This window comes from Rhinolophus sinicus, chromosome 5 (assembly GCF_057876585.1).
Source record: "Rhinolophus sinicus isolate RSI-liver-muscle chromosome 5, RSI-T2T, whole genome shotgun sequence".
In the NCBI taxonomy this organism is placed as follows: Eukaryota; Metazoa; Chordata; class Mammalia; order Chiroptera; family Rhinolophidae; genus Rhinolophus; species Rhinolophus sinicus.
In genome coordinates, this window is record NC_142505.1 from 32514818 (window position 1) to 32540337 (window position 25520).

General features: G+C 35.3%; 1 protein-coding gene across 3 annotated transcripts in view; it reads left to right on the forward strand.

The window, feature by feature from the left end:
- DNAJC13 (DnaJ heat shock protein family (Hsp40) member C13) overlaps positions 1-25520 on the forward strand; it is a 105478-nt gene that overhangs the window by 65292 nt on the left and 14666 nt on the right. For all 3 annotated transcript variants that reach the window (XR_016021284.1, XM_088798329.1, XM_088798330.1), the window contains exons 30-47: positions 2383-2537; positions 3060-3105; positions 4986-5140; positions 6482-6683; positions 6806-6921; positions 7469-7547; positions 8953-9088; positions 11279-11463; positions 11900-11974; positions 13028-13147; positions 14038-14217; positions 14931-15098; positions 17152-17265; positions 18602-18718; positions 20094-20271; positions 22035-22126; positions 23833-23932; positions 25240-25314. Coding sequence is in view for 2 of the 3 variants with exons in the window: in XM_088798329.1 (XP_088654455.1) it covers positions 2383-2537; positions 3060-3105; positions 4986-5140; positions 6482-6683; positions 6806-6921; positions 7469-7547; positions 8953-9088; positions 11279-11463; positions 11900-11974; positions 13028-13147; positions 14038-14217; positions 14931-15098; positions 17152-17265; positions 18602-18718; positions 20094-20271; positions 22035-22126; positions 23833-23932; positions 25240-25314 (2293 nt within the window). In the remaining variant the exon portion in view is untranslated. The remainder of the gene's footprint in view (positions 1-2382; positions 2538-3059; positions 3106-4985; positions 5141-6481; positions 6684-6805; positions 6922-7468; positions 7548-8952; positions 9089-11278; positions 11464-11899; positions 11975-13027; positions 13148-14037; positions 14218-14930; positions 15099-17151; positions 17266-18601; positions 18719-20093; positions 20272-22034; positions 22127-23832; positions 23933-25239; positions 25315-25520) is intronic.

Here is a 25520-nt window from a genome sequence, read left to right on the forward strand (position 1 = left end):
TGATGTTGTTGGGACTACTGGGAAGCACGCCAGCAGGCCACAGATGTGGAGTGGTGGGTTACGTCTTATGAGATACCGCTGTCTCATCAGCTTGCCTCAGAGTTGGACTCTTCTCAGTTATGTTTTCATGGATAGCAACTGATCCAAAGCACTGAGCTGGAGTTATATAGGACACACTAAAGTAGCTTTTCTTGTTTTCTCATTATTCTGCTCTTTGGAAATTAAGCTACCTAAATTCCAGATGAGCATTCAACCCAAATAAGTCAGGGCCCAAAGATTTCCGGTCATTGTTTTTGCCCTGTCTATTGATGATTGTGTTGTCAAATCCATTTTTTAATATTAATCACACATGGTGTGACTTCAAAGTATATGCTAGTAACGTGTGCCATTTGTGTCTCAGTTGTACATTGGTGTGAAAAGGGAGAGGAGAGTTAGTTTGTATATTTTTACATTCACGGATATGTAAGTGCCTGTGTAAGTCACTGATATGAAGAAGACTGAATATAGTGACAGTGCCCTGTCAACTTTTTCCCCCCCAACTTCTGTTATGTACGCATACCTACACTTCAAAATTGGTACACTTTTCTACTGCGGACGTTTCTATTCAGATGCTTAAATGAAAGTGCACTACAGTTATTGTTTCTTATAACCCATTACCACCCCAGCCTAGAGGACTGTGGGCTGCATATGGGAGGTGGTGCAAGAAGAGGGATTTATTTGCTATTTTGGACCCTCTCGGCATATAGATAAAGGACCGTGCCGGAGAATCGACCTCTCCCGAACATTTTTCCAAGACCCATGAAACTGAAAGGAAAGAAGTAAATGTAGACGCTGTTGAATTTCAGAACAGGAAGGGATGACTGAAAAACAAATTTTAAGAGCTGTGGTCAGCATAACGTGAAGTTTTGGGGAGGGGAAGATCTAGTGTAACCAAAATTTTTTAGTAATATCTAAACAATTAAAATGATTCAAGAGAAAAATTTTATAAATCTAGCTGCTTTTAACAATATATGCCTCCTATATATTTTTAATACTGAGTTCAAAAAATACGTCTTAGAAGCTGTTTTGTTTTTCCTTAATCTTACTTAATTTTCTGTATTCTGGGAGACCTTAATCTTGCTAAGCACAGACAGGCAGTAATAGTTTTCAGGAACATTACCTGTAATGGTTGGTACAGATTTCTGGACTTCATTTGACTTTAAGAACAATCACCAGTTTTACTATTTGGTACAGCTTCAGAATTTTTAGAATAGTCTTAAGGTGCCAGTGAGATACTAGTGAATGTCCTAGGTCTTCTGGTACAGTCACAATTTCAAATATTTTGGGGCTTTGCTTGCTAACTCCCATATTTTTGTTAAAGTGATGTCAAGTCTTGAATTACAACCACCTTTAACACTAGGGAAAATCCTGTGTTACCATATCTCAATTTTTCCTTTGTAAAATATGTCATAGTACTAACCACTTAATCTAAATACCTGGTTGAACAGATAAGACCCTAAAACAGAGAAATTTAAAATATTTACTTAAGACATAGTAGCTATTCAGTCTCATATCTGAATCTAGAACTTTGACCCCCTAATCTGAGATAGTACTTACTCTTGTTACTGTAATTTTTTTTTTTGTACTAGTAGCACTGGACCCCAAATTGGGGATTCTTTGGAAGTAATTGTTTATAGAAAATTGAAATGCCACTTTTTATTAAGATAGAACTTACTAAATTTCTTTATCAAGTGTTTAGTCATAGCAGTAGTGTATGATTTTTTTTAATTTTGATTTTTTTTAGCCTAGATTGATTACTGTAGTCCCAGATATTCCCTTCAGTATTGCAGCTCATATTTCTGGAGACCACATCTTTTGGTACTTTCTGGGAATAGAAGTCCTGCTGGTATTCAATTACCTTCTTGCCATCTACCTACCCTTGTAGAGCTATTGTTTAATGCTATTTTACTGATAGTGTTCTCTGCTCCGCTCCTTGAGTTCTCAAATACTCTTTGGGGGATGTTTCACATCCACTCAGTTGAACTGAAAATAACCCAAAGCATAGCTGCTTTTTTTTTTTCTTTCGTCATTAAAGAGGAGTCCATTCAGGAAGATTTCTGCATGAGAAACAATTTTACCTCCAATCACGTGTTGGGGTATTCTCTGAATAAATTATGATCAATTAGCAGTATTTTACTATATCTGCATTAAATGTAAAATGAATCATTTTTCAAATCTTTTTACAGTCTGGTAGATAAGCTTACTAAATTCCATGGATTTTTATTTTGTAACTTACTACATATAAGAAACTATAACCTCAGCACAGGAAATACATAAACCTAAAATGAATGATGATATTGCAAGTTTTTTACAACCCAATAACAAAAACTCCTCTTTTTTTAGCTACTGCTGACCTTTGACCCCATCCTTGTTGAGAAGGTTGCTATTTTGTTATCCCATATCATGCAAGATAACCCACAGTTACCTCGTCTTTATCTTAGTGGAGTATTTTTCTTCATTATGATGTATACAGGTTCCAATGTGCTTCCTGTTGCTCGGTAAGAACTCTAATGATAATCTATTTTAAATTATTATTTGAAGTATACATGGACAGATTTGATTTTTTTGTGTATGTGAGTACAACACTGCTTTTATTAAATTTTTAATCATAAAATTTATATGTCTGAAAATTTGGAAATTAGAAGAATGGGGGAAAAAATTACTCAGTATTACATCACTTTACCACGTCTAACGTAAGAATTGTATCTAGTATTTCAATGTACATATTTAATGTAATCATATATTCATACTGTATGTGCAATTTTACATTTTACTTGTTTTCTTGTAATTAGATAATTGTTCACATTGTTATATAACCTTAATATGACCATAATTTTAAAATCTTTCTAATTAACTTAAGTTCTTGCCTTAATTAGAAATTAAACATTTTGGGGATATGGATTTACAAGTTGCCTTTTATCGCTTTTATTTATATGTAAAGACCTCATATGTGTAAAACTAAGGTTATTAAATCTCAATCAGTTCTTATATCTAATAAGTAATTTAATTTTTTTTTCTAGATTTTTGAAGTACACACATACCAAACAGGCTTTCAAGTCAGAGGAGGTAAGCTGGGTGAATCCTCTGAATGTATAATTTAACACTGGATAAGCCGTCTTGGCAACGAAGTGTCCTGCACTGTGTATGTTTACTAGATTATAAGCACTTGAGGGCAGGTGTTGTTTTATTCATTTTTTTACATTTCCTTGTAATACCCTTAGCATAGGAAGTCTAAGCCTATATTTTTTAAATGAAAAATGTTGCCCATTAGACTTAATATTGAGATTGAAGATGTGAATTATAAACCTGATATCACTGTGAATATAACTTGTTTCCTTTGTGTAAAACTTGGATTTGTAATTTTCATAAATAATTCATTATATACCCAAGTCTCAAACAGTCAGCTTACCTTCATTAAGACCTCAACTTTGTTTTTGTTCAGACCCCAAGGTGGCAGAAGCTACTTTTTTGAAGCTACTTTTCAGGTGTTCCTAAGTGTTGCTATTTTACTGAGGAGGAAAATTAGGAATCAAGAAAAAGATGAGATTTATCAAGGTAGATTTGACACCGTGAAACTTTATGCCTACAGTTGCAGAGATATTTATTGTCAACACATAACTGAAGGGTGTTTCAAAATTTGTTAGGCTTTTCATGGAGCACTGGTTTTCAGGTTTTGTTGAGAGCGGAAGAATAAATCAAAACTACACCACTGTTTAGGAGACTAACCAAGGAATATTATACCACTTTGATAGTAGATGCTAGACCATCTGCATGTTATATAGAGAAACCAGTGAAGTCTGAGAAAGTAATCTGTCTAATAATGTTAATGCTGTGATGCCCATGGCAGTGTAATTTTCACAGCTTTATACAAATAGAAAATAAGTATATAAAAAAGTTTTTAAAAAATTGTCTCTAATGCTACCACTTAATGTAGCTTTAGGCATTTTTGACATTCTTTTTCCCCCCTTTATTTCTATGTAGCTATGCATGTAATCTTTTTTTAAATTTTATAATATGAGAAACATATATGTCATTTCTCCTAACAATATTTTGAATAATTACAGCAAAGCAGTGTTTGTGTATTGCAGAACTCTGGGTGTAGGAATTACCAAATAATAGTATCCTAAAGAATAGAACACGCAATTCTTCACCCAAAAGTTTAACAGACCATGAATTTATGACTTTTTTTAGCAGAAAGCCTGAAAATACTCATCGTCTTATTTTTCTTTGCACTAAGTGGTAAAAGCACGTCTGGGTTTTTTCCTATCTCTCATATCCTAGAGAAATAGAATATCCTTAATTTGCCTAGGAGGAAATAAGAAAAGTATTTATAGTTCTTTAGGATTTTATTTCCATCAGGTAAAGAAATGAGTTTAAAAATTTAGTATGATTAAGTATGATCATTACCCTGACTCCCTTTGACCAGCCAGAGAATATGACATTCTTAATATAGTTGATTATAATTACCTTGAATAGAAATTCTCCCATCTAAATTCTAGCCACACTGCATGAGGACAGACTCTTTAAGATCTTGATTTTCTGGACTTACTTGTTTTTGAAAACAGAAGCAGGTACAGGTGGGAACTGCAGCCAACAGTGTAACACAGAATAATTAATGTAAATCTTTGCCACATCTTTCTTGTGTTGTCCAGTCCTGTTATACACGGTCCAAGGCCAGTCATCCTAAATAATGTTGGCAGCACCTGACACCTGAGGAGGCTAAGGCTGCTGCAGGGCTGGAGGCTGTCACTTCCACTGTTGAGTTCATGCCAAGACCATGAGTTTATACCAGACACCTCACATTTTGCTATATTTCTATCTAAATTTCCAAAGCATATAAGCAGTTTGTACCAGTTCTCTTTTTTTAGTGTTTGCTAACCGTAATTTTATCAGAAAATTGAAAGATAACTTTAGTGTTTCTGACTACATTTTGTTTTGGTTTAAAGACAAAAGGACAAGATATTTTTCAAAGAAGTATCCTTGGTCACATCCTACCAGAAGCAATGGTTTGTTACTTAGAAAATTATGAACCTGAAAAGTTTTCCGAGATTTTCCTTGGAGAATTTGACACTCCAGAAGCCATCTGGAGCAGTGAAATGAGGTAAATAGTCGGTTGATACCCAGAATCTGTGCCTCTCTTGCTATCTGGTTTGACTCTTGTTAAAAGAACTGCTTTCACTAGTTGCGTAATCTAAAGCTACAGTAGTTACTGGTGCCAAATCAAGTGACAAGGCCGTAAGCATTTTTCTATTCTAACATGGCTTGACAAAACTGCTGTGATTGAATGAGCTTTATGTAAGGGGATACTATTTATTTTATTTATTTTACCACTGGTGCTTCTTAAATCAATTTGTAGAACTGGTAAAATTTGGGGCAGTGAATACGTATGTATGGAATATATAGGGATAAAATCAAGACACACCTCCTGGGTATTTGGAAATAAAACAGTATTCCACTAATTTAAAACTATGCCTACATACAATGGATCAGACCAGAGATACTCAAAATCATTTTAGAAGGAGAGCTCCGTAGCCAGCACATTTTGACCTTAATCTGGAGGTTAGCATTCCGAAAGAATGTCCTGATTAGGAGAGGAACATCGTAGGAAAAGCCTGTGGAAACCAAGAAAAAGGAGAAGCCCAGAAATAGATGTCAGTGTCCAGACAGGCTGTGTTCAGGAAAGGCTTGGTACTTCATAGTCCCAGTGTCAAGCCTACCTCCTTGTGGAGAACCCCTCAATCCTCAGCTGGAGGGCAGGTTATCTTAGTTATTCACTCTCCTTTGGCTGATTTCACTCTCACAGTGCCACCTGCTGGTTATCATTTGGCTTCTCTGCTAGGTATAGGCGTGGCATGTTCTAGTCACCACTTTGAATACATTCTGTATGACAGTCATATTTTTCACTGGGAACAAATGTACAGGAATAAATTCACAACACAGTTTTTCTGTGTAATATTTTTCTACTGAGATAGATTAATGAGACCCCATCTAAAAGGTGTAGCTCTCTGAGTACTGATCAAATCCAGTTTCTGCTTAACTGAGGGCCAGATTCCAGATTGTGGGAAGTTAACTAAAATAAATACCATGCAGTGAGCTTCTTTGGCGTGGGAGCTAATTTGAGTTCCTGGGCTATGCTCGTGCAGGCAGATTTCATACCATTTGACCATCTCATGACTGGTTTTTCAATAGGAAGGACTGGTAATATCAGCCTTTTTCTCGATGGTCTTTGTAGGTAGGTATCACGAATAAATTTATACCCATTGAGAGTTTTTATACAATACGTTTAGAATACCATGTGTAACATTCTTGTGAGCTCTTATTGGAGGCCAGTAATTGAGTTACTCTAAAGAAGGTCCATGTAATTATCTTGCATGATTACTTGTCTTGACCTTTTCTTTAAAATCAATCTCTTCTAATGCTTGGAGAGCTTTTATAATTGTAGGCGCCTCATGATAGAGAAGATTGCCACCCATCTTGCTGATTTCACACCTCGTCTTCAGAGTAACACGAGAGCACTTTATCAGTATTGTCCTATCCCAGTTATCAACTATCCACAACTAGAAAATGAATTATTTTGTAATATTTATTACCTCAAACAACTTTGTGATACACTCCGGTTCCCAGATTGGCCAATTAAAGACCCGGTAAGTCAGCAGATTAATTTGTGCCTTCTTAAATTATAAAAATAGCACAAGGTTATAACTTAAAAATTATATTCTGAAATAATTTTATTTTAATAGATATAAATTTCAATCCTGTCTTTAAGGTTAAGCTTCTAAAAGACACTCTTGATGCTTGGAAGAAGGAAGTAGAAAAGAAGCCGCCTATGATGTCAATAGATGATGCTTATGAAGTGCTCAATCTCCCTCAAGGACAAGGGCCGTGAGTTATTTTCAGTATTACCTTCCCCTTGCCTCTTGCAGTTTATGTCATACGTGGGGAAGAGATTTGGTAACAGTATGCTTAGGACACTAAATGATAGATGCTTAGGAAAGACTGCAGATTCACTTTATCAGTAAAGTTTTATAGTAGAATAGGTATGTTAGTAAAAAATAGTTTCAAAGGTATTTTCTTAAGTATAGACTGAATTTGTACAGTTTCAGCAAGACTGATAGTTAAAATAACTTAGAATTATAAAGTTCAAAGGGGTATTCTGAAAAACTAGTTTTTAAAAAGTTCTTCAAACCTCAAATATGATTTTGTAATTGGAAGTGAATGATAACCTTGCATAGGGAAAATTTAGGTTTTATCTTTTATATGTAAAGATAACGTAGAAAGAATAATCTTACTTATGTCTAACCGGATTTAATTTGGTACCTATTATATGATCATGTACAATAAAAGAAGGTTCTTAAAATATAATTTTAGATGATTATAAATATTTTTTTCTTTTACCTTACTGTATTCACACAATTTTCCTATTTAACAGGCATGATGAGAGCAAGATTAGAAAAGCTTACTTCAGACTTGCACAAAAGTACCATCCTGATAAGAATCCAGAAGGCAGGGTATGTAATGTCTTTGGAATCAGGGCTTTTGGGTTCACTTCCTTTTGCTCTTTTAGTATTTTAGAAAGAGAAAAGATATACTCATCCTCTGTGCCAATGTCTGCCTCATAATATATGCCCAGTGTGTGTTTAATTAACTTATAGCCCATGTGCCCATGTTTTTTGCATGAATGGTCCTCCCTCAGTATATCAAAAGGACTGCCATTGTTACTAGTAACTTAGGGATTTTATTCTCTCTCCATATCCATGTCTGAGAGTTAACTCTAATGAGCAATCACATGAATAATTGAAAGGTAGAAATGTGGTTGAATTTAATTCATTTGTAGGTGATACCATTGCCATCAAGATTGCTTTGGGTAATTTATTTTTTTCTAATTATATCCAACTTCACATCACTCTAACTGAAAAAGTAGAAATTTTGGTTCGGACTTAAAGTCATCTGCTGCCAGCATTCCCAATCCTGCCTCTTCCAGAGTCCTACTGGAAAATACCAATGGAAGTTCATAAAAGATGAAATGAAATAAGAACCATTAAAACTAGGACTAATACTCAATTACTAGAAACTTGGAGTAATTTCCACTGATTTCAAGTTCAGTGTTGTTTTTAGAGACAGACAATATTCCTGAATGGGAAGAAAATATTGAAAAGATGCTGCTTTTATATGTTGAAGACATTTTAAATCAGAAGCCTATGATATTTTTGAGAAATTTTTAGCAATTCAGTTTTATCTGGGAGAGGAAACAATCAAGATAGGAAGAAATTTTGAAATCGGTATTAAATTGCTAGACTTAACCTACCAGATATTATAACACTCCATAAAGCTATAACAGTAAAACAATATGATACTGGCACAAAAATCAACATATAGACCAAGGAGCATAATATAGGATAGTAGTTTATGAGCACGGATTTAGGAATCATATCTGGGTGTCTTAGCTCTATCACCAATTAACTTTGTGACCTTTGGGAAGTAATTTAACATCATGTAAAAAAATGAGAATAATGGTTAACATTCTGTTTTGAGGATTAAATGAAATGATGTATGTAAAGCACTTAGCACAGTACTGCTACAGTACTCAATAAACAGTAGGTCATGTAATTATTTTTATAACAACTTAGAAACTCTCTAGTGTGTAGGAATTTAATATATTTATGGTATAAACCAGTAAAGAAGAAATTTCCAGTAAATGGTGTTGAGATCATTGAATAGCTATTTGGGGGAAAAAAGTTTCACCTTAAAAGTATAGCAGCTAGATGACAGTTGGAATGAATTCCTCAATGTAAAAAAGCAAAACAAAATAATAGCTGAAGAAGTTATTGATAAAATACAAACCATTCGTGTTCTGTTTTAAGTTGTGATTTCAAATATTTCAAATTAAAAGTTAATTATCTTCGGTTACTACAGGATATGTTTGAAAAAGTAAATAAAGCATATGAATTTTTATGTACCAAATCAGCAAAAATAGTGGATGGACCAGATCCAGAGAATATAATTTTAATTCTGAAAACACAGAGTATCCTCTTCAACCGTCATAAAGAAGGTAAAGCATGTGTTCTCAAATTTTAATTTATTCTCCAGCTAATTCTGCCATGTTACTTGTTTCTACCTCATATTTGAATAGATTTATAATTATTATTGCAAACTCTTGGAATCACATTTTAAATACAGCAAAAGAGTAGTTTTCCATAGAAAAGCCCAAAATGTTGTTGGTTTTATACCTCCCACTTCTTAGCTGTGTTTTCAATGTTTTTCATTTCCACCAAGGTTTCATTATTCCTTCCTGAAGGACATTTCCATTCCTTGGAGCGTCTTGATTAGTTTTTGTGTTTAGCCATTTAGCAGCAAACATATTAAATGAGATCTAAAATGTTTCTGGAATTAGATCATTTAATGTTCTTAAATCACATATGGAAAGACTGTGCCTATCATGAATCCAAAAGTCTGTGAAGGTTGAAAATACCACAAGTGTTCTGGTCTTTAAAAAGCAATAGAAACTTTTCAAATGATCATATACTTCTCTTCACACCCCCTTTTTCCTATGGTAGCTCTCAAAATCCTCAGTTTGAAAAATACTGTTATAGATGAAATAGTTGTGATTGCAGTGTGCTGGGTTATTGGGAATTTCTAGCATGTTTGCAGGACCATTTGCGGTAGACCTAACAGTAGCAGCCAAAAAGCTGGGAGTATGTTGAAAACTTTTAAGACTTTGTGGTGGGGAGTTAGTTTCAATATGGCTGGTGTCCATTGGCTTGGGAACTGAACTTGGCTTACTGCACGAAGTGGGAGATCATTTGCTCAGTAGAATGATGTTGGGAGAAAAAGAAGAGAGGACAGTGGGGATCTGAGATAAGCAGGAGGACTGCTGGGTAATTGAAAACAAGTGGAGTTGCAATTTAAGTATGAATTGGAGGGGACAGCATGGAAATCTAGCAATTGGGTTATTAGAGAGTGAGTAATGATTAATTGATTCACTTTTGCATATGAATTGACCACAACGCATTTGGAACTATTTAGTTATATGGCATTTATTACTAATCAGAAAGAGTTTAAAGACATCCTTCAAACTATTGGTTTTTTTTAAATGACTGATAACAATACTAGCCACAAGATACAGTGGTGGCTCACCATTGGTTTGATGTCAAGGTCAGAATGTTTTTTCAAGCTGTGTCTTTTCCCAGGACGGTTTATACCCAGTGAGTTCTGAGGTAGGGACCTGATCTGATAGAACTCAAAATTAATTCACTTTTCTTTCTTACCACATGTGTATGTATGTGTTAAGACTACTGGGACCAATTTCAAGGGGCTTTTTTTTTTTTTCTTAAGCCATTTTAGAAATGAGTAAATTTAAAGCAGATCATTGGTCGTCCTCAAAAGGCAAAAGCTTTATGCTGATTTCAAGTGGGATTATTGAGTTAATTATAAAATCACAGCCAATTAATTTGCATATTCCTGCCTTACAGATTAGTGTTAAAAAAGGAGAAAAAGAACAGAGCAATTTGGTACCTCTACATTTCAGCTTTCACTTTTAAATTTACTTATCAAAGCATGGAGCTAGCCAATTTCAGTTCATATTTCTGTTTTGTATTTCTAGTAACAAATTATATTCACTGTTTTCAAATATTTATTTTACGATAACTGGTGAAATAGGAAGAAAATATACTTGTTTATTCAGAAAGTAGGATATAAAATATTCACTCATTTAAATCAAATGTCTCATTATCTCTTCTTTACAAAGAGGAATGAATATCATGATTGTTAATACACTCTGGTGCCTTGGCTATGGCTTGCTGTCTATGATCAGGTGAAAAGTTATAAAGATCACACAGACATCATAGAAAGTAAATATTCTGCAAAGGATCAAAACCACTACATATTAAGTTCAGTTAACCTACCAGAAAATACTCTTTTATTAGTGGAAACATTTTAGAGAAATCAACCAAGCAAGTTTGCTAGAAAAGAAAAGATCCAAGGGATTTATACTTGATTTCTTTTTATAAGCTATTAGGTTGGTGCAAAAGTAATTGAGGTTTTTGCAATTTTTAACCTTTTAAACCACAATTACTTTTGTACCAACCTAATAGAATTAGGAGGCATTTAAGATGTTAAATATTTTATCATTTTTTTAAAGGCAACATAGTTGAACATAGTATCAAAATTAACTTAAAACCTTGGCATGATCAGTTTTTGTTTTGTTTGTTGTTTTCCCAACACTTCCCTTTGGTTATTTCAGATTTACAGCCTTATAAATATGCAGGATACCCCATGCTGATTAGGACTATAACAATGGAAACTTCAGATGACTTCCTTTTCTCAAAAGAATCACCATTGTTGCCTGCTGCTGTAGAGCTGGCTTTCCATACTGTCAACTGCTCAGCCCTCAATGCTGAAGAGCTCAGAAGGGAGAATGGAATTGAGGTAATAGGGAATGACCTTTGTTCTTACCTGGAAGCTAGTTTAGGCACATTGTGTGACTCTTGACAATAAATAATTCAACAAGTACAAATTCAGTTGATATAATTTAATTTACTCCAACAAACAACGATATATTCCCTATATTCTGGTACCAAAATTAAAGATAGAAATGGAGCTTTATTTCATAATGTGAATTGACGAGTATTACATTAAAAAATGATAAACTTAATATTGCTTACAAAGTAGTCTATTGGGAGTACTTAAAAAGAAACTTCCAGGAATCCTTTGTTTACTGGTTTATTTAACAAATGTTAATCGAGCAAACATTTACTTACCAAGTATCTGACTTTAAAAGTTACTAAACTTTATTCCTACCAGAAAAGGCTTTTCAGACATCAAGTCAGAATGGAGACATAATGGCTGACTTCTTTCTCTGCAGGTATTACAAGAGGCATTTAGTCGCTGTGTGTCTGTCTTGAATCGTTCTAGTAAACCAAGTGACATGTCCGTACAGGTGAGGCTGAAACTTACGGTTCTAAGAAAATTACACTAGACACATAGTTCAGACTTTAACATCTATGAGAACCACTTGGAGAGCTCATTAAAACATGGTTTGCTGAACTCACTTCCCCATCTCCGGCCCACAGAGTTTCTGATACAGTGGGTTTGGGGTGGGGGCCCGAGAATATGCTTTTTTAATCAAATTCCCAGGTGATACTGATGCTTTGTGTATCACACTTTTAAGAACCGCTGCACTAAATCACTTGTGATCTATTGACTTCATTTTTTTTTAAAGTAGAGAATAGTATAATGAACTCTTATGTCCCTATTACCCAGTTTTAAATATTTGACATTTTGCCATTCTTGTTTCACTTATCTTACATGCCCTTCCTTAATTTCCTCCTCTGCCTCCCTCCACCATCCCTCATGTTTTAATTGGCTTATTTTCTGCTATGGGTATAGAAGTTAAATTCTTTGATAGAAAATCCATCAGAAATTCATTAAGATCATTGTAGAATGCATCTTTTTATGTAGCCCTTTGTTTATGCCAGCAAAATTTAGAATATAAAACAATTGAGTACAGGTTTTTTGAGTTTCATCCTCTATTTTAAAGTGCAGTACAGAAATAGAATTCTGATTCCATACTGTTAATAAGCTGGACAAAAATACTTTAATCCAGAGGTCAGCGAACTTTTTTTTATAAAGGACCAGAGAGTAAATATTTGAGGCTTTCAGGCTATGTACAGTCTCTATGACATATTTTTGTGGGTTTCTTAATTTTTATTTTTTTTTATAACTCTTGTAAAATGTAAAAACCATTCTTAGCTCCCTGGTCACATAAAGACAGGCCATGGTCAATTTGGCCCAGGTGCCATGGTGTGCCAACCTTGATTCCATAGGAAATCTTAACCAGAAATACTAGTGATTTAATAGAAATACTGTTTCATTTTGGAGCATCATTTATACCATTAAGCATTATTCACGAATCACTGCTGATTTGATTCCTGCTGTCTTCCGTAAGCAATGCACATGTGACTCTTCTTTTGCTCTGTCGTGTTGTCTGCAGGTCTGTGGACACGTAAGCAAATGCTATAGTGTCGCCGCTCAGTTTGAAGAATGCCGAGAGAAGATCACAGAGATGCCTGGTATCATCAAGGACCTCTGTCGGGTGCTGTACTTCGGCAAGGTAGAGTTCATCTTCACAGCTTTCTGGATAGAGTCAGCGATTGGTTTTCTTATCAAGTATCCAATCTCCAATTTACAAATAAGTTGTTTTCCCAAAATTATTTTGAAGTAAATTATTTGGGTCTCTAAAAGCATTTTTCATAGATGCCTTGCTATAAATGAAGAATTTTGTTTCTAAGCTGGCCCATAAAGAATGAGACTAGTGACATCTCTAAAGGGAAGTGCGTCTCATCTGAACTTTAGAAGAAAGGCAGGGAAGGAAGAGAGAAGATGACTAAATAAATCTAAATACATAAAACTTGAAACAGTCAAGCCTCGTGGGGAAGGCTGTAGGATCTGAGAGCTCACTGTTTGAAGAGAGATTTCTTAGCTAACTGGGCAGAATGAGAGTTGTATTGGAGTAGAACAGGATTGGGGTGCTGATCCTGGACTAAGGTATCTAGAAGAAGTAAGACATGATGAAAATACTCCTCAACTCTACTCACTTGTGTCCGTAGAAGTATTTGGTAAGAATGCCAACTCTGATACAAAGAAGTGAGTGTGTACACCTGCATTAAAGATAGTGATAAACTTAAGTTCACTGGCATGTGAGTTGCTATTAATGCCTTGTCACTATTTTTAAAAATTAAAAATTCAAGAAGTGAAACGAAGAAAACTATTCCCAAGTCTTTGAACACTAGCCTCAAAGATAGTAATTCTGTATTTTGTCAGAGTCACTTTTAATTTTAAGCTTAAGGATATAGGATTTAGATTTAAATTGGAAATGAAAATATAAGAGGAGGTAAACATTTTGCACGATAAGGTAACCAGCTCGACATACATTCATACCCAGTTTCTCTTGGGAGCTTATTTTTAACCCTGTAATTAATGCCATCATTCTTATTCTCTCAGAGTATTCCACGGGTGGCCGCACTGGGGGTAGAATGTGTGAGTTCTTTTGCTGTGGATTTCTGGCTGCAGACACACCTGTTTCAGGCTGGAATTTTGTGGCATCTGCTTGGTTATCTGTTTAATTATGACTACACATTAGAAGAGAGTGGAATTCAGAAAAGTGAAGAAACAAACCAGCAGGTAACTTGAACACTGCTTTAATATTAAGTTTGAACCCAAACCATAGGTTAATGCGAAGTAAACCTCCAGCTATCCAGAATCCCCAAGGCATAAACTGTTTTTCAAGATAAGTAAGTTTATTGCTCTTTAAGCCCCTAAACAGTTTTTAGGCATTTCTGCTGGAAGAATTCAAGGCAAGGGAGTTTGCAGTAGTGTATACTAGGCATAACTTAATCTTTTCTTGATTACTCAGAGTCACCTTTATGATTGTGAAATTATGCTTTTGTAGCCCAGGGAAATACAGTGATGCCGTTGGGGCTAACTGTTGAGTGTTCACCTGATTTTTACAGATACTTTTTCTCCTTTCCTATTCACTGTCATTCATTACTTACAGTCTTAGTATGTGCCTCTAGCAGTCAAATCCACCTGCCTTTCCCCTGACCTCCTTACACACACACACACAAACACACACTCCCATATGTGCTTCTTCCAGTTATCTACAAGATATTGTATTGGTATAAGTGAGTATGTAGATTCTGATGGTCTTTCGTATGAATAAAAGAATAAGCTGTAGTTCATAAACTCTCTGACATCAGTGTTGGGGACTCGTGTGCCTTTGTTTGTTTGCGCTCTGCTTCTTAAATATATTCCAGACAGTTTGATTCCATAAAGGTATTGTTATCTGTGTAAGATAACAGATCTAGTTTAATGTCTTGATTTTTGTTTTTAAACAGGAAGTAGCCAACAGCCTTGCAAAACTGAGTGTCCATGCTCTCAGTCGTCTTGGGGGGTATCTGCCTGAAGAACAAGCAACCCCAGAAAATCCGACCATAAGGAAAAGTTTAGCTGGCATGCTGACACCCTATGTTGCTAGAAAACTTGCTGTGGTTAGCGCTACTGAGGTATGTGCTTCAGAGGGAGCCTGGCTTTTGATGAATATTTCAGGATCCTTTATATAACACAGGAACACAGCAATGCTGATAGCTGTAGGAAACCTGAAAATTGAAAATGTTCACATGCTTGTTCTCAACCAAAAAGTTCAGTTTATTGTTCAGATTGTTCAGTAAGTTCAGATTGATGCTCATGGTACCATCTCTGCAAGTCCAGTGTTTCTGTAAGGGTAAATTAGTTCATGTTTCTCAGTTGTGGAGCCCACCATAATTCTTACCAACCTTGGGTCACGAAGGGGCGGGAAAGGAGAGTGAAGTTGGGATGGTGTTTCACAACGGCAGAGGACAGCGTCAGGAGACCTAGAGTCTGTTTAGCTGATTCTTTTAAACTATAACTTGTTTAGACTTAGGGTTGAAATCCTACAAGTAAATTCATGCACATACACACATATGCATTCATGACAAAAATAAGTATGACCCTGGCAGGTCTCCCAGCCTGTCTCTGTGGCCTCTTTCGTGAGGATCACTGACAAACAATAGAAGAGGGTAGCATTGGAGAGTTAACCTGTAGAAATCCGTTAACTAGAATACCATGAAGCCTTAAATTGTAAAGGTGCATTTAAAGACATGAAAAGATGTTTAAAATGTTTCAAGTGAAAAGGTTAAATCCCATTTTTGGTATTAAAAAACCGAAAGGGTGACTAGATCTATACCAATGTGTTAACTGTATTTATTTTCGAATGGCAGAATTTTAGGCTATTTTTATATTAGTCTGTGTTCTGTAATGATTTTCTAATACTTTAGTAAGGAAAAAGTGCTTACGGTTCCAAATGTATTTTTAGAATTTATAAACAGCCTATGTGCTTTTTAATCCAATCTGATTGAGTGTTTTTTAATGTAGAACATTGCTTTTTAGTGCCCCTGAATACAGGGGAAGAACTTTAGATGTCACTCTTGATCTTCGTTGTTTTTCTGCACTTTTGTGTTTACCAATGTGATGGGTTTTGCTGATTGAAAACATTCTTTCTAGAAATACCTTGTTTCCCCGAAAATAAGATCCAGTGTTCAGGGTATGTCATCCTAAAGAATCATACTGGGGCTTATTTCCCGGTTAGGTCTTATTTTCGGGGAAACACGGTACTAGCAAGTTTTTGATTAACTACTACAGAAAAAAAAAAAAAGAAAAGAAAGAAAAGGAAAAAAGTAGCATTTCAAAATCTTGGCTTGAACACCATCTGGATTTAATAAAATGGTTATTTTAAACTGTCAGTTCTCAAAGTTTTAGTTTTCCTGATGATATAATTTTTCAGTCATTTTAGTTAACTAATAAATGTTTTGAAAACAAAAGTTGGATATCTTTGTATAAGATGGAGGTAATAACCCTCTGCTTTCCCCCTGTCATAGAGCTCTGTAAATGTGAAATGTAAAAAGTTTTTTCTAAAACATGTAGAAGAGAGTCAGATGCCTGTGTGTATGTACATTGATGATCGAGGAGCGCTAAACAAAGGGAAAGCACACTGGATAGCTCAGCAGTCACAAGCTATGTCTGCAGAAGTACTTCATGCAGCTTTGACCCAGGGCTTTGCCAAGGAAACCTGAACTGATTCTCTGCCCCTAAATTTTGTTTCCCTTTCTAGGCGTATGCTTCATAAAGTCTTAGATTTTGTTTTCAAATAATATGTGTATAAAGGCAGTATGGTATGATTCTTCTTAAGCTTATATTTACAGAGTGCTTATTAAATGCTTTAACACAAAATATCTTGTATAATTTTCACCAAAGCGGAGCCAATGTTAAGAATGTGAAGTCAGACTCAAATTTGAATCCTAGTTTCACCACTTAAGGGTTGTGAGACTGGGGCAAGTAATTTGATAGTTCTTAGCCTTGATTTTTCTCAGCTGCAAAATGGATATTAACAAACTTGTTAGAATTATTGAGATCCTTATTATTGACATCCATTATACTTAAGGCATCTATTTCTAAGTGTAATAGACAATTTTAATAAATGATAACTTCAATATTGGTTTTTTTTTTGGTAAATGTTACAAAACGTATTCTGTCTCCTAGATTTTGAAGATGCTTAACAGCAACACAGAGAACCCCTATTTGATATGGAACAATTCTACAAGGGCAGAACTACTTGAATTTCTTGAATCCCAACAAGAAAACATGGTTAAAAAAGTATGTTATTGTTTTGCTGATTTCTTGTGTAACTTCCTCAAATTTCTTGGGTAACTTACTCTGTCTGGAAATTAACTTAATATTGACAAAATAGAAGCCCCGTTCTTTCTCCATTTAAATAACAAGCCTATAGCTTTTTGTCACCTAACATTTGGCCCACTTAAGAGCAGTGCTCTGACTGTATTTAGTAACACAGAATTTTTTTGTTGTTTTTGTTACCACTTACATGTAGCTGTTTTCTATTATAACCAGTTTTTGTACCCAGGAGCCTTGTTTTAATTGTTTTCTTCAGCCTCTTTTCCCAAGTGAATCAAAATTGCTTTTTGGTATCCAACTGGAATAATTTCTCCAATGCTTCTACCTTCCAGTGGAGAAGCTATTAAGCCATTTAAAAAAAAAAAAATAGACAGTAGGATGGGAGATACGGAGAAGGCCTAGATAATGCATACACTAGATGGTTAAGTCATGGTGGTTTAGAAGATAATGCTGGCGGGTTTGGAATTTATTAAAGTGTAACCCTCACTGTTACATCCTGAATTATACAAAATTTGTTTTTGAGCTCATTTTGTGGTAGTCATTCAGAACTCCTTGTAGATAGAAGTTTTGAGAATTGCAGAGCTAGGGAGAACAGGTCTCGCCTTTCTTTACATCTGTTCTTTTACCAGAAGAGACATACAACATCTCTTTCTTTAGCATTTTATAACTTATTATCTACTTTTGCTTATTTCAGTCCAACCTAAATTCTGTGTGATAGCAACCTAAGTCTTCATTGAGATTATTTTTCTCCCATTCTTATTTTCTGTCTTTTTCCTTTTCCTTAAGTGGAAACTCTTCTTGATTAGTCAACCTATATAATATTACTCTTTTTTTAAAAATTTCAGAGACTCTGTTTTCCAGCACTTTCATTTAACATTACTTTTTAAAACCAATCCAAATATGTTCATTTCTTGGCTTTATCATCCCATATCAGACTAGGTCAAATATCTGAGTAGAGTGAAAAGAGCCACATGTCATTTGCTTTATGGACATTAGCTCTAAGATACTTCATTGGCTGACGTCTGTGATTTTGTTTTGAAATTTTAAAATGAGTTACAATATTAATCTTTGGACTAGAAAATAACTCTGTGCCCATTCTAGAGTCCATCTTACTGGTTATAAACATAGTTGCAGTGAGTGCTGTATGTGTATCCCACCACATTTTCCTCTCTGGAAAATGAATAAGTCTTTTAAGTTATTTATCTGTTAAGTTATTAAGCTGAATATGGATAGATTTATAAACCAGACACTAATGATTCTGATTCATATCTAACAGTCTGTTTTCTTTTTTTTTTTAAAGGGTGATTGTGACAAAACTTATGGATCAGAATTTGTCTATAGTGATCATGCCAAAGAACTTATTGTAGGTGAGATTTTTGTTAGGGTGTATAATGAAGTCCCTACTTTCCAGCTAGAGGTAAGCTCTCTACTTTCAGTTTTGTCTGATACTTTTGCTCATTTTGTTATTGAAAGCTACCAGTATATTCGCACTGTATACATTGAAATAATGCCTGTTCTCTGCCAAGTGCTTTATACTAACCTGGGTATGTGATGGGATGACCACTGATAACTTATGAGCCTCTTTATTTGGAATGTTGATGAATTTAATTTTGTGGATTCATGAGTAAGAAGTTCTTCCTGGCCCAGCTATTCCTTATAGAGTGGTACCTCAGTTTTTGAATGTTTCCATTGACGAACATTTTGGTTTACGAACACCGTAAATTTTATGGATCTATGGTATCATTAGATAGTAAAATTCATGCTAAATTTGCAATTTTAGGGGTTGATTTTAAAGGTCCAGATCGGATTAATCCATTTTGCATTACTTTCAATGGGGAAACCGTGCCTTGGTTTTCGAATGTTTCAGAACTCAAATGGTCTTCCAGAACGGATTACGTTCGAAAACCGAGGTATCACTGTATTGTGCATAATGCTACCCCACTGTGTCGTGTACATATGCCTTCAGCTTACCAGTTTCTTATGGAAGTTCAAGGTCATTTACACACTCAACTCCATTATGTAGAATATCAGATTACCAGACAGAAGTCCTCCTTTGGCCGATTATTAGAAGAATATAAGAAAATACAAGTGGAGAACAAAGAGACTTTTTCAAAGATGATTGGGGTCATACCAGCTCATTTCTGTGATGATCCCGAATCACTTCCAGAAGCAAATGAGGAGCTTCTTTTTCTTCTTAGTGCTTGGGGATCATGTAGAAATTTTTGTTGTAGTGTTTTTGGGGGGCAGTTGAAGAAGTGGAGCTTTGCTTTAGAGTTTGCTCTTGGATAAAAATGAATTTACTAAACCATAAAATACATTATTTATCACAGAACAATACCTATAAATAGCTGTTAAGCAGAATGAGTTCAGTGAATTGTCAAGTCTCGTTCAAAACTGTCCTTTGAGTTTATATTCTAAATATATATAACTTTTAAATACAAAAATATAACCAAATTGTTGCAGTTACGTATCATAGCATCAATTACTTTCATTGGTAAAGGGAAGAGATGCTCTAATCTCAGAATTGTTCTATTGAAATACTGGTGAGAGTATATCAGATCTCTAATGTATTGGGACAGAAAATGTTGAGAAACGGTTTATAAGCAGCTGGACTTTGTCTCCCCACTGCTTAGTCAATCCATAGGCATATTCATGTGTATGTATAATTTAATCACTTTGATAGCTTGAAGTTTTTTTTGAAGTTTTTTGTTTTGTTTTTTAGCTATGGAGTCTTTGTTACAGGTTATTTCTGAGGGCAAACTTGTATTTAAACATTTCTCCACTCATTTTAGGTTCCAAAAGCGTTTGCTGCAAGTCTCTTGGATTACATAGGCTCCCAGGCCCAGTACCTCCACACATTCATGGCTATCACACATGCTGCAAAAGTGCAGTCAGAGCAACACGGAGACCGCTTGCCACGAGTGGAAATGGCTTTGGAGGCTCTGAGAAATGTCATAAAATATAATCCAGGTATGTGAATATACCCTTAATTAGTAAGATCCTTATAATGAAAGGGCTTTAAAAATGCCATTTCTTATTTTTATCAGGATAACTCAGGGGAAATTACTTAGTTATAATGCTATATCCATATAACATTAAGAGGAATTGACCCCATAATATTTTTCCCCATAAATAGTAGGTTGGAAAGAGAGGTCAAGGTATCATGTTTATAAAAGTCTCAGTGAGTTGAAAAGGCAGAATAACTTGATAGTATAGAATTTCAAATTGATGACATAAGTTGATACACCAAATATAAGTGCTTAAATTAGATATATTTATTAGGTGATATAATTTTTGCTTCTTCCAGTCCTGACAATGTCATGTGTATATAGCTACTCATGTTTTTGAAAAATTGCCTGAAATTTTTGGTGTATAAAATTTGAAATAATAAAAAGGTAAGAATTTTCATTCTTAATTATCTTTAAGAGGTCATTTTCAAAAACATTATTCTTGCCTGACTCGAGGGAGATGGATAAGTGAAAATCAGAACACTTCTTCCAGTTCTAGCTTTGATAACAAATGTGGAATATACAACCTAAAACAATACAAATTCAATTTAACTTTTAATGTTATCTTTCAGGTACTTTTTTGCTGTTTTCACTATATATTACAGTATTATTAAAATTCTGACCTTTTTGTTAATGCCAACAAATTATTCAAATAAAACAACAGTAATTAAATGTTATTAGAAAAATTAGTCATTCCCAAGGAATACATTGGGATGTTAATTAAAAGCAGTATTATAAAATCTGCAGGAAACTTCATTTTTTATTGTTTGGAGTTGGCGTACGAGAATCTTACTAGTTATATATTATGTACAAATAAATTGCAGCAAAGCAGGCTGTTGATTTGTAACTTAAAAAAATTGAGGAAGGGCTTACACAGAAATTTTATTTTGATAGCATTTATAAAGTTCATGTATCAGGATCATGTATGGTTTATGTGTCACTGATGTATTTATGATAATTCTTATGTGTTAAGAAATGGTTTGAAAATGAATTTAAGACCAACCTATTATTTATAGATGTTTTCAGATTTTTTAAATTGTGGGGTTGTATGAATTACCTTATGGGGCCTCAAAAGATTACAAATTACACTGTTTTACTACCATATAGCAAAAGGAAAAATGCACTGAACAATACCTTAATGTTTAATGTTTTTGTTTTGTTAACAATAGAATAGTAGTAAATGTAGGGGTTGGGGTTTGAGGTGCATAGGAATGGATGGAAATACCATTCAGTGTTATGTATTTTCACAAGGAGCCCCTTAATATGCACATCAGTTGTTTGTAATGTAGTCCTCAAGTGGCATAGTTCTAACTCAGTCTTAATTAAAAGCCAGATGATGGCACACTCTCCCAAAATATAATTAGGCTTAGGGTGTTAGCTCTAAGGTCTAGAGATAAAGAGTATTATAAAATTACCACTTTACACCTTTTGTTTTTGAGTTGCATTTGGATTGTGTATTTGATAAATTTCTTATTTTTATCCTGAGGCTAGGGATGGGGATGGAAATGGAAGCAAACATAAGAAACTTACTAATAGCTTACTTTTTGCCTCTTAAGACTTACTGCCGCTTAGAGATACTCTACTCACCTCACATCTCCAGTGTTGAGAAAAGGTTATCACAGAGATTTATGATAATCAATAACAGTGTGTATTGGTTTTCGGAAGACTTGTAATTTAGGACGTCTCTTAGAAATAAAAAGGAAACATTTTGTTCTTATTCTCTAGGCTCTGAAAGTGAATGCATTGGGCACTTTAAATTAATATTTTCTCTTCTACGAGTCCATGGAGCTGGTCAAGTGCAGCAGTTGGCTTTGGAGGTAAAAGAATGTTGTAGTAAAGCATGTTACCTTTCCTGCTACTTACTGTATGTGGGTTGAGCTCGATTAACATCTGTAGTTGAATGGAAGTTTGTATGTGGATTTTTTCATTTTGTCTATTAGACAAGTGAATGTTTTCTAAATTTGAATTAATGTACTCATTTTAAGAGCAAATGTTACACAGTGTTGTTCAAGGTCATTTCCTCTGTGATCGTTGTCTGTTATGCATTAGAACTTGGGATGCATTGTACATTGCATGTGGTTTGGTTAAGAAATGGGTTTTACTCAGGAAGCTTGGAAGCCATAGATCAACAAGTAAGAGTCAGGGTTTCCCCGATCTCTGTGTCCCCACAAAGAGAGATTTGAGACCAGGGGACTCTGCTGGCTACACACTGTGAATCTGTGTTCTAGAACAAGGATCCTGCCCCTGTTCTCAGTCGCTCTCCCTTCTTATGGGTCTAGTGCAAATCAGCGTTTGCAGTGGGGGTTACTGACAGACAACTGGGGTACTGTGCCATTTACAGGAGCTGTCTAGGAAAGCCAGTTGCCCAAAACCTATAGGCATTAGAGGTCCAAAAGAAGTTGGAGGCCTCTCATTCAGGAGAATGAAACCCCTGGTTTCTTAGGAAGCTGTTTTGGGTGAATCCTTTTCCTCTGGGAGAAGGAGGAAGGTCCTGGTCACTGGGCCTTGTTGTCCAGGCAACTCAGAGTGAGCTCCCAGAATCATTTTTCAGATGATCCTGCTCATTGTAACACTGAATTGACTAAAGAACATCACTTCCAACCCTGCAGTAGCAGGTTAATGAGTGGTTTTTGAAGGATTTGTGTAACATGTTCTTAGATTGCATTTTGGTCTAAAAGATTTTTAATGATAAAAGTTAAAATGGTCAAAAAGCTTAACAAGCATGTTCTTTTAATTGGAAAGCAGGCTTCTCTACTTAATTTCTTCAATTACCTTGTAACTTTTAAAATAAACATTAATAAGAGTTAGGCTTGAGAGGTCATCCTCTTTGAAAGAAAAACATGCCTATTTCTTTCCTTTTTTTTTTTTCAGTATACAAGCAAGGCTTAGTAATGATACATTTTCAGGGAAGAGAATGGGCCTAGCTGAGGTGGCAGAGAGGCCTGGCGAGGTAGAGGCTTAGCCGAGGTGGGGGAGAAGGGGAACAGAGGGAGAGAACATGCCTATTTCTGTATAGTGGAAATAGAAACCCAATTTGTTGTGCTGAACCCTGAAGACATTTACTTTCTCCCTCTAAAAACAGAAAATCCCAGTAGTGAGGATCACTATCTTCCTAACCATTCCCACCCCAAATCTGTAACTGGAAAACGGTACAGTGTACACCACAGTTCTGCAGTGTGTAGGATTGAAGGCTTATAAGCCTCAAGGTTGTGAATTGGTGCTAACGTAACTTGTTTGATCATCGTTACATTAATACTTAATTCTTACCTCTAAATTAATAGGAAACTACTAGGTGTAATATATACATGAGCATACATTTTTTATTATTTCTCAAAAGATCAACTAATAAAGCCAATCTTTTAAAATTAAACTCTTCTCTAAAAAGTAAATATTTTGTCCTTCAAACATTTTTTTCTCACTTTTGTGAATTCTTGAATTATTTAGGTCTGACTAATGTGACTTAATTTGATTTAGGTCTGAAATTATGTTCAAAACTCTTAATATCCTGTTGATTAATTTTCAGGTTGTGAATATAGTGACATCTAACCAAGATTGTGTCAACAATATTGCTGAATCAATGGTTTTGTCCAATTTATTGGCTCTTCTACATTCATTGCCATCAAGTACGTATATTCACAAATGGAATTTTGGAAACCACAGAATGGCGAACCAACCCATAGAAGGGGGTAGTTACCCATAGATAATACAAACCTCTGACATAATGTTATTCATGCTTAGTTTTGGAATGTTTTAAGTGATATTCTTTATATTAGATTTGTCTTCCTAATTATGTTTTACATAAATCGATAGGAGTATTTTGCATTTCCCATATCAAAAATTAAAAGTCAGAGGTGAGAGAGGTCCAAATGCAAAGGAAAGTAACCTAGGATTTTCAGTTTGCTGAGTATAAACTACACAGGATTAATTGAAGATTGACTAATATTCTGTGGTTTATAAAAAAAAATAATTGGTCCTGGATGATAGAAAAAAGACTGAAGATAAAAATTGCCTTGTGTTTAGCTTAAGAGTTCAATTCTGCGTTGTCATTTACTGATCTGATGCTGAAAGTCTGTTGCCACCAAGATAAGATCAGTTTCAAACAATATGCCAGCCTGATTGCTTGCACACAGCCCGATTGCTTGCACACACCCCGATTACTTGCACACAGCCCGATTGCTTGCACACAGCCCGATTACTTCCAGCCTGATTACTTGCACACAGCCTGCACTAACAGACAGTGCTGTGCTCCTCTCAGTAGTCGCCTTCTGAAGATTTGTTCTCCTGTGTGTTAACCTAGCCCAGTCCGGTTACAGGTCTTTGGTGGTGTTTCAGTCTCAGCCTAATACTTGGCAGCCTCTGTGCTTTTTGCCATCTCTTTACTTCTTTGCTCACCTGTCTGTCATTGCCATTTGACTTTAGAGGAGTCAAGTCCAGTAGCCAGTGTACTTTGATGACAAGGACCGGGAGGTACACAGACTGTGTCCAGAAGGATGCTGTTAGGTCTTAGATTGGAACAGTGGCTTGGAGCTGCTACTTCCTGCTCATTTCTCTAAGATAATAGCACCAGATGCAAAGCTTAGGTGCCTGATCAGTGTCCCCACCTGTCAAGAGGTGAGAAGATTTTATGCAGTGAGCAATGAGGTAGGAAGACGGTGTAGCATAGTACTTAACAAGTGTGGACGTTGGAGTCAGACCTCTATATAAAACCCAGCTCTGCCACTCACTGGGTGTGAACCCATGGGCTGATTAACTGGTCTCATCTTCCTCACTCCCAGCAAGGCCCTGATAGTGTCTGTCTCCCTGGTCATTGTGAAGATGGAAGAGTGATACCCCGTTTAGAGCACCTAGTTCCCTGCCTCGCACAGGGTTGGTGCCCAGTATATGTAAGCTTGCTGATGATGCGTTCCTTAAACTGGTTTTTCCTCTGTAGGTCGTCAGCTTGTTCTGGAAACTCTTTATGCTTTGACATCAAGTACAAAAATAATCAAAGAAGCAATGGCAAAAGGTAATGTATGAAGTGCTTTCTCATCCAGTCATGTTCAATAATGATGAAGCTCAGTACAGTCTGATAAACTAGAAAATGCTTTGAAAGGCCTACAGGTTTTTTAAAAATCTCAATTGCCTTGAGTTGAAATAAGGTGAAAATGAATTCTGATCAGAAAAGTTATATTCTTTATGTATAGTATGAATGCTAATTCTCTTTTTCCTTCT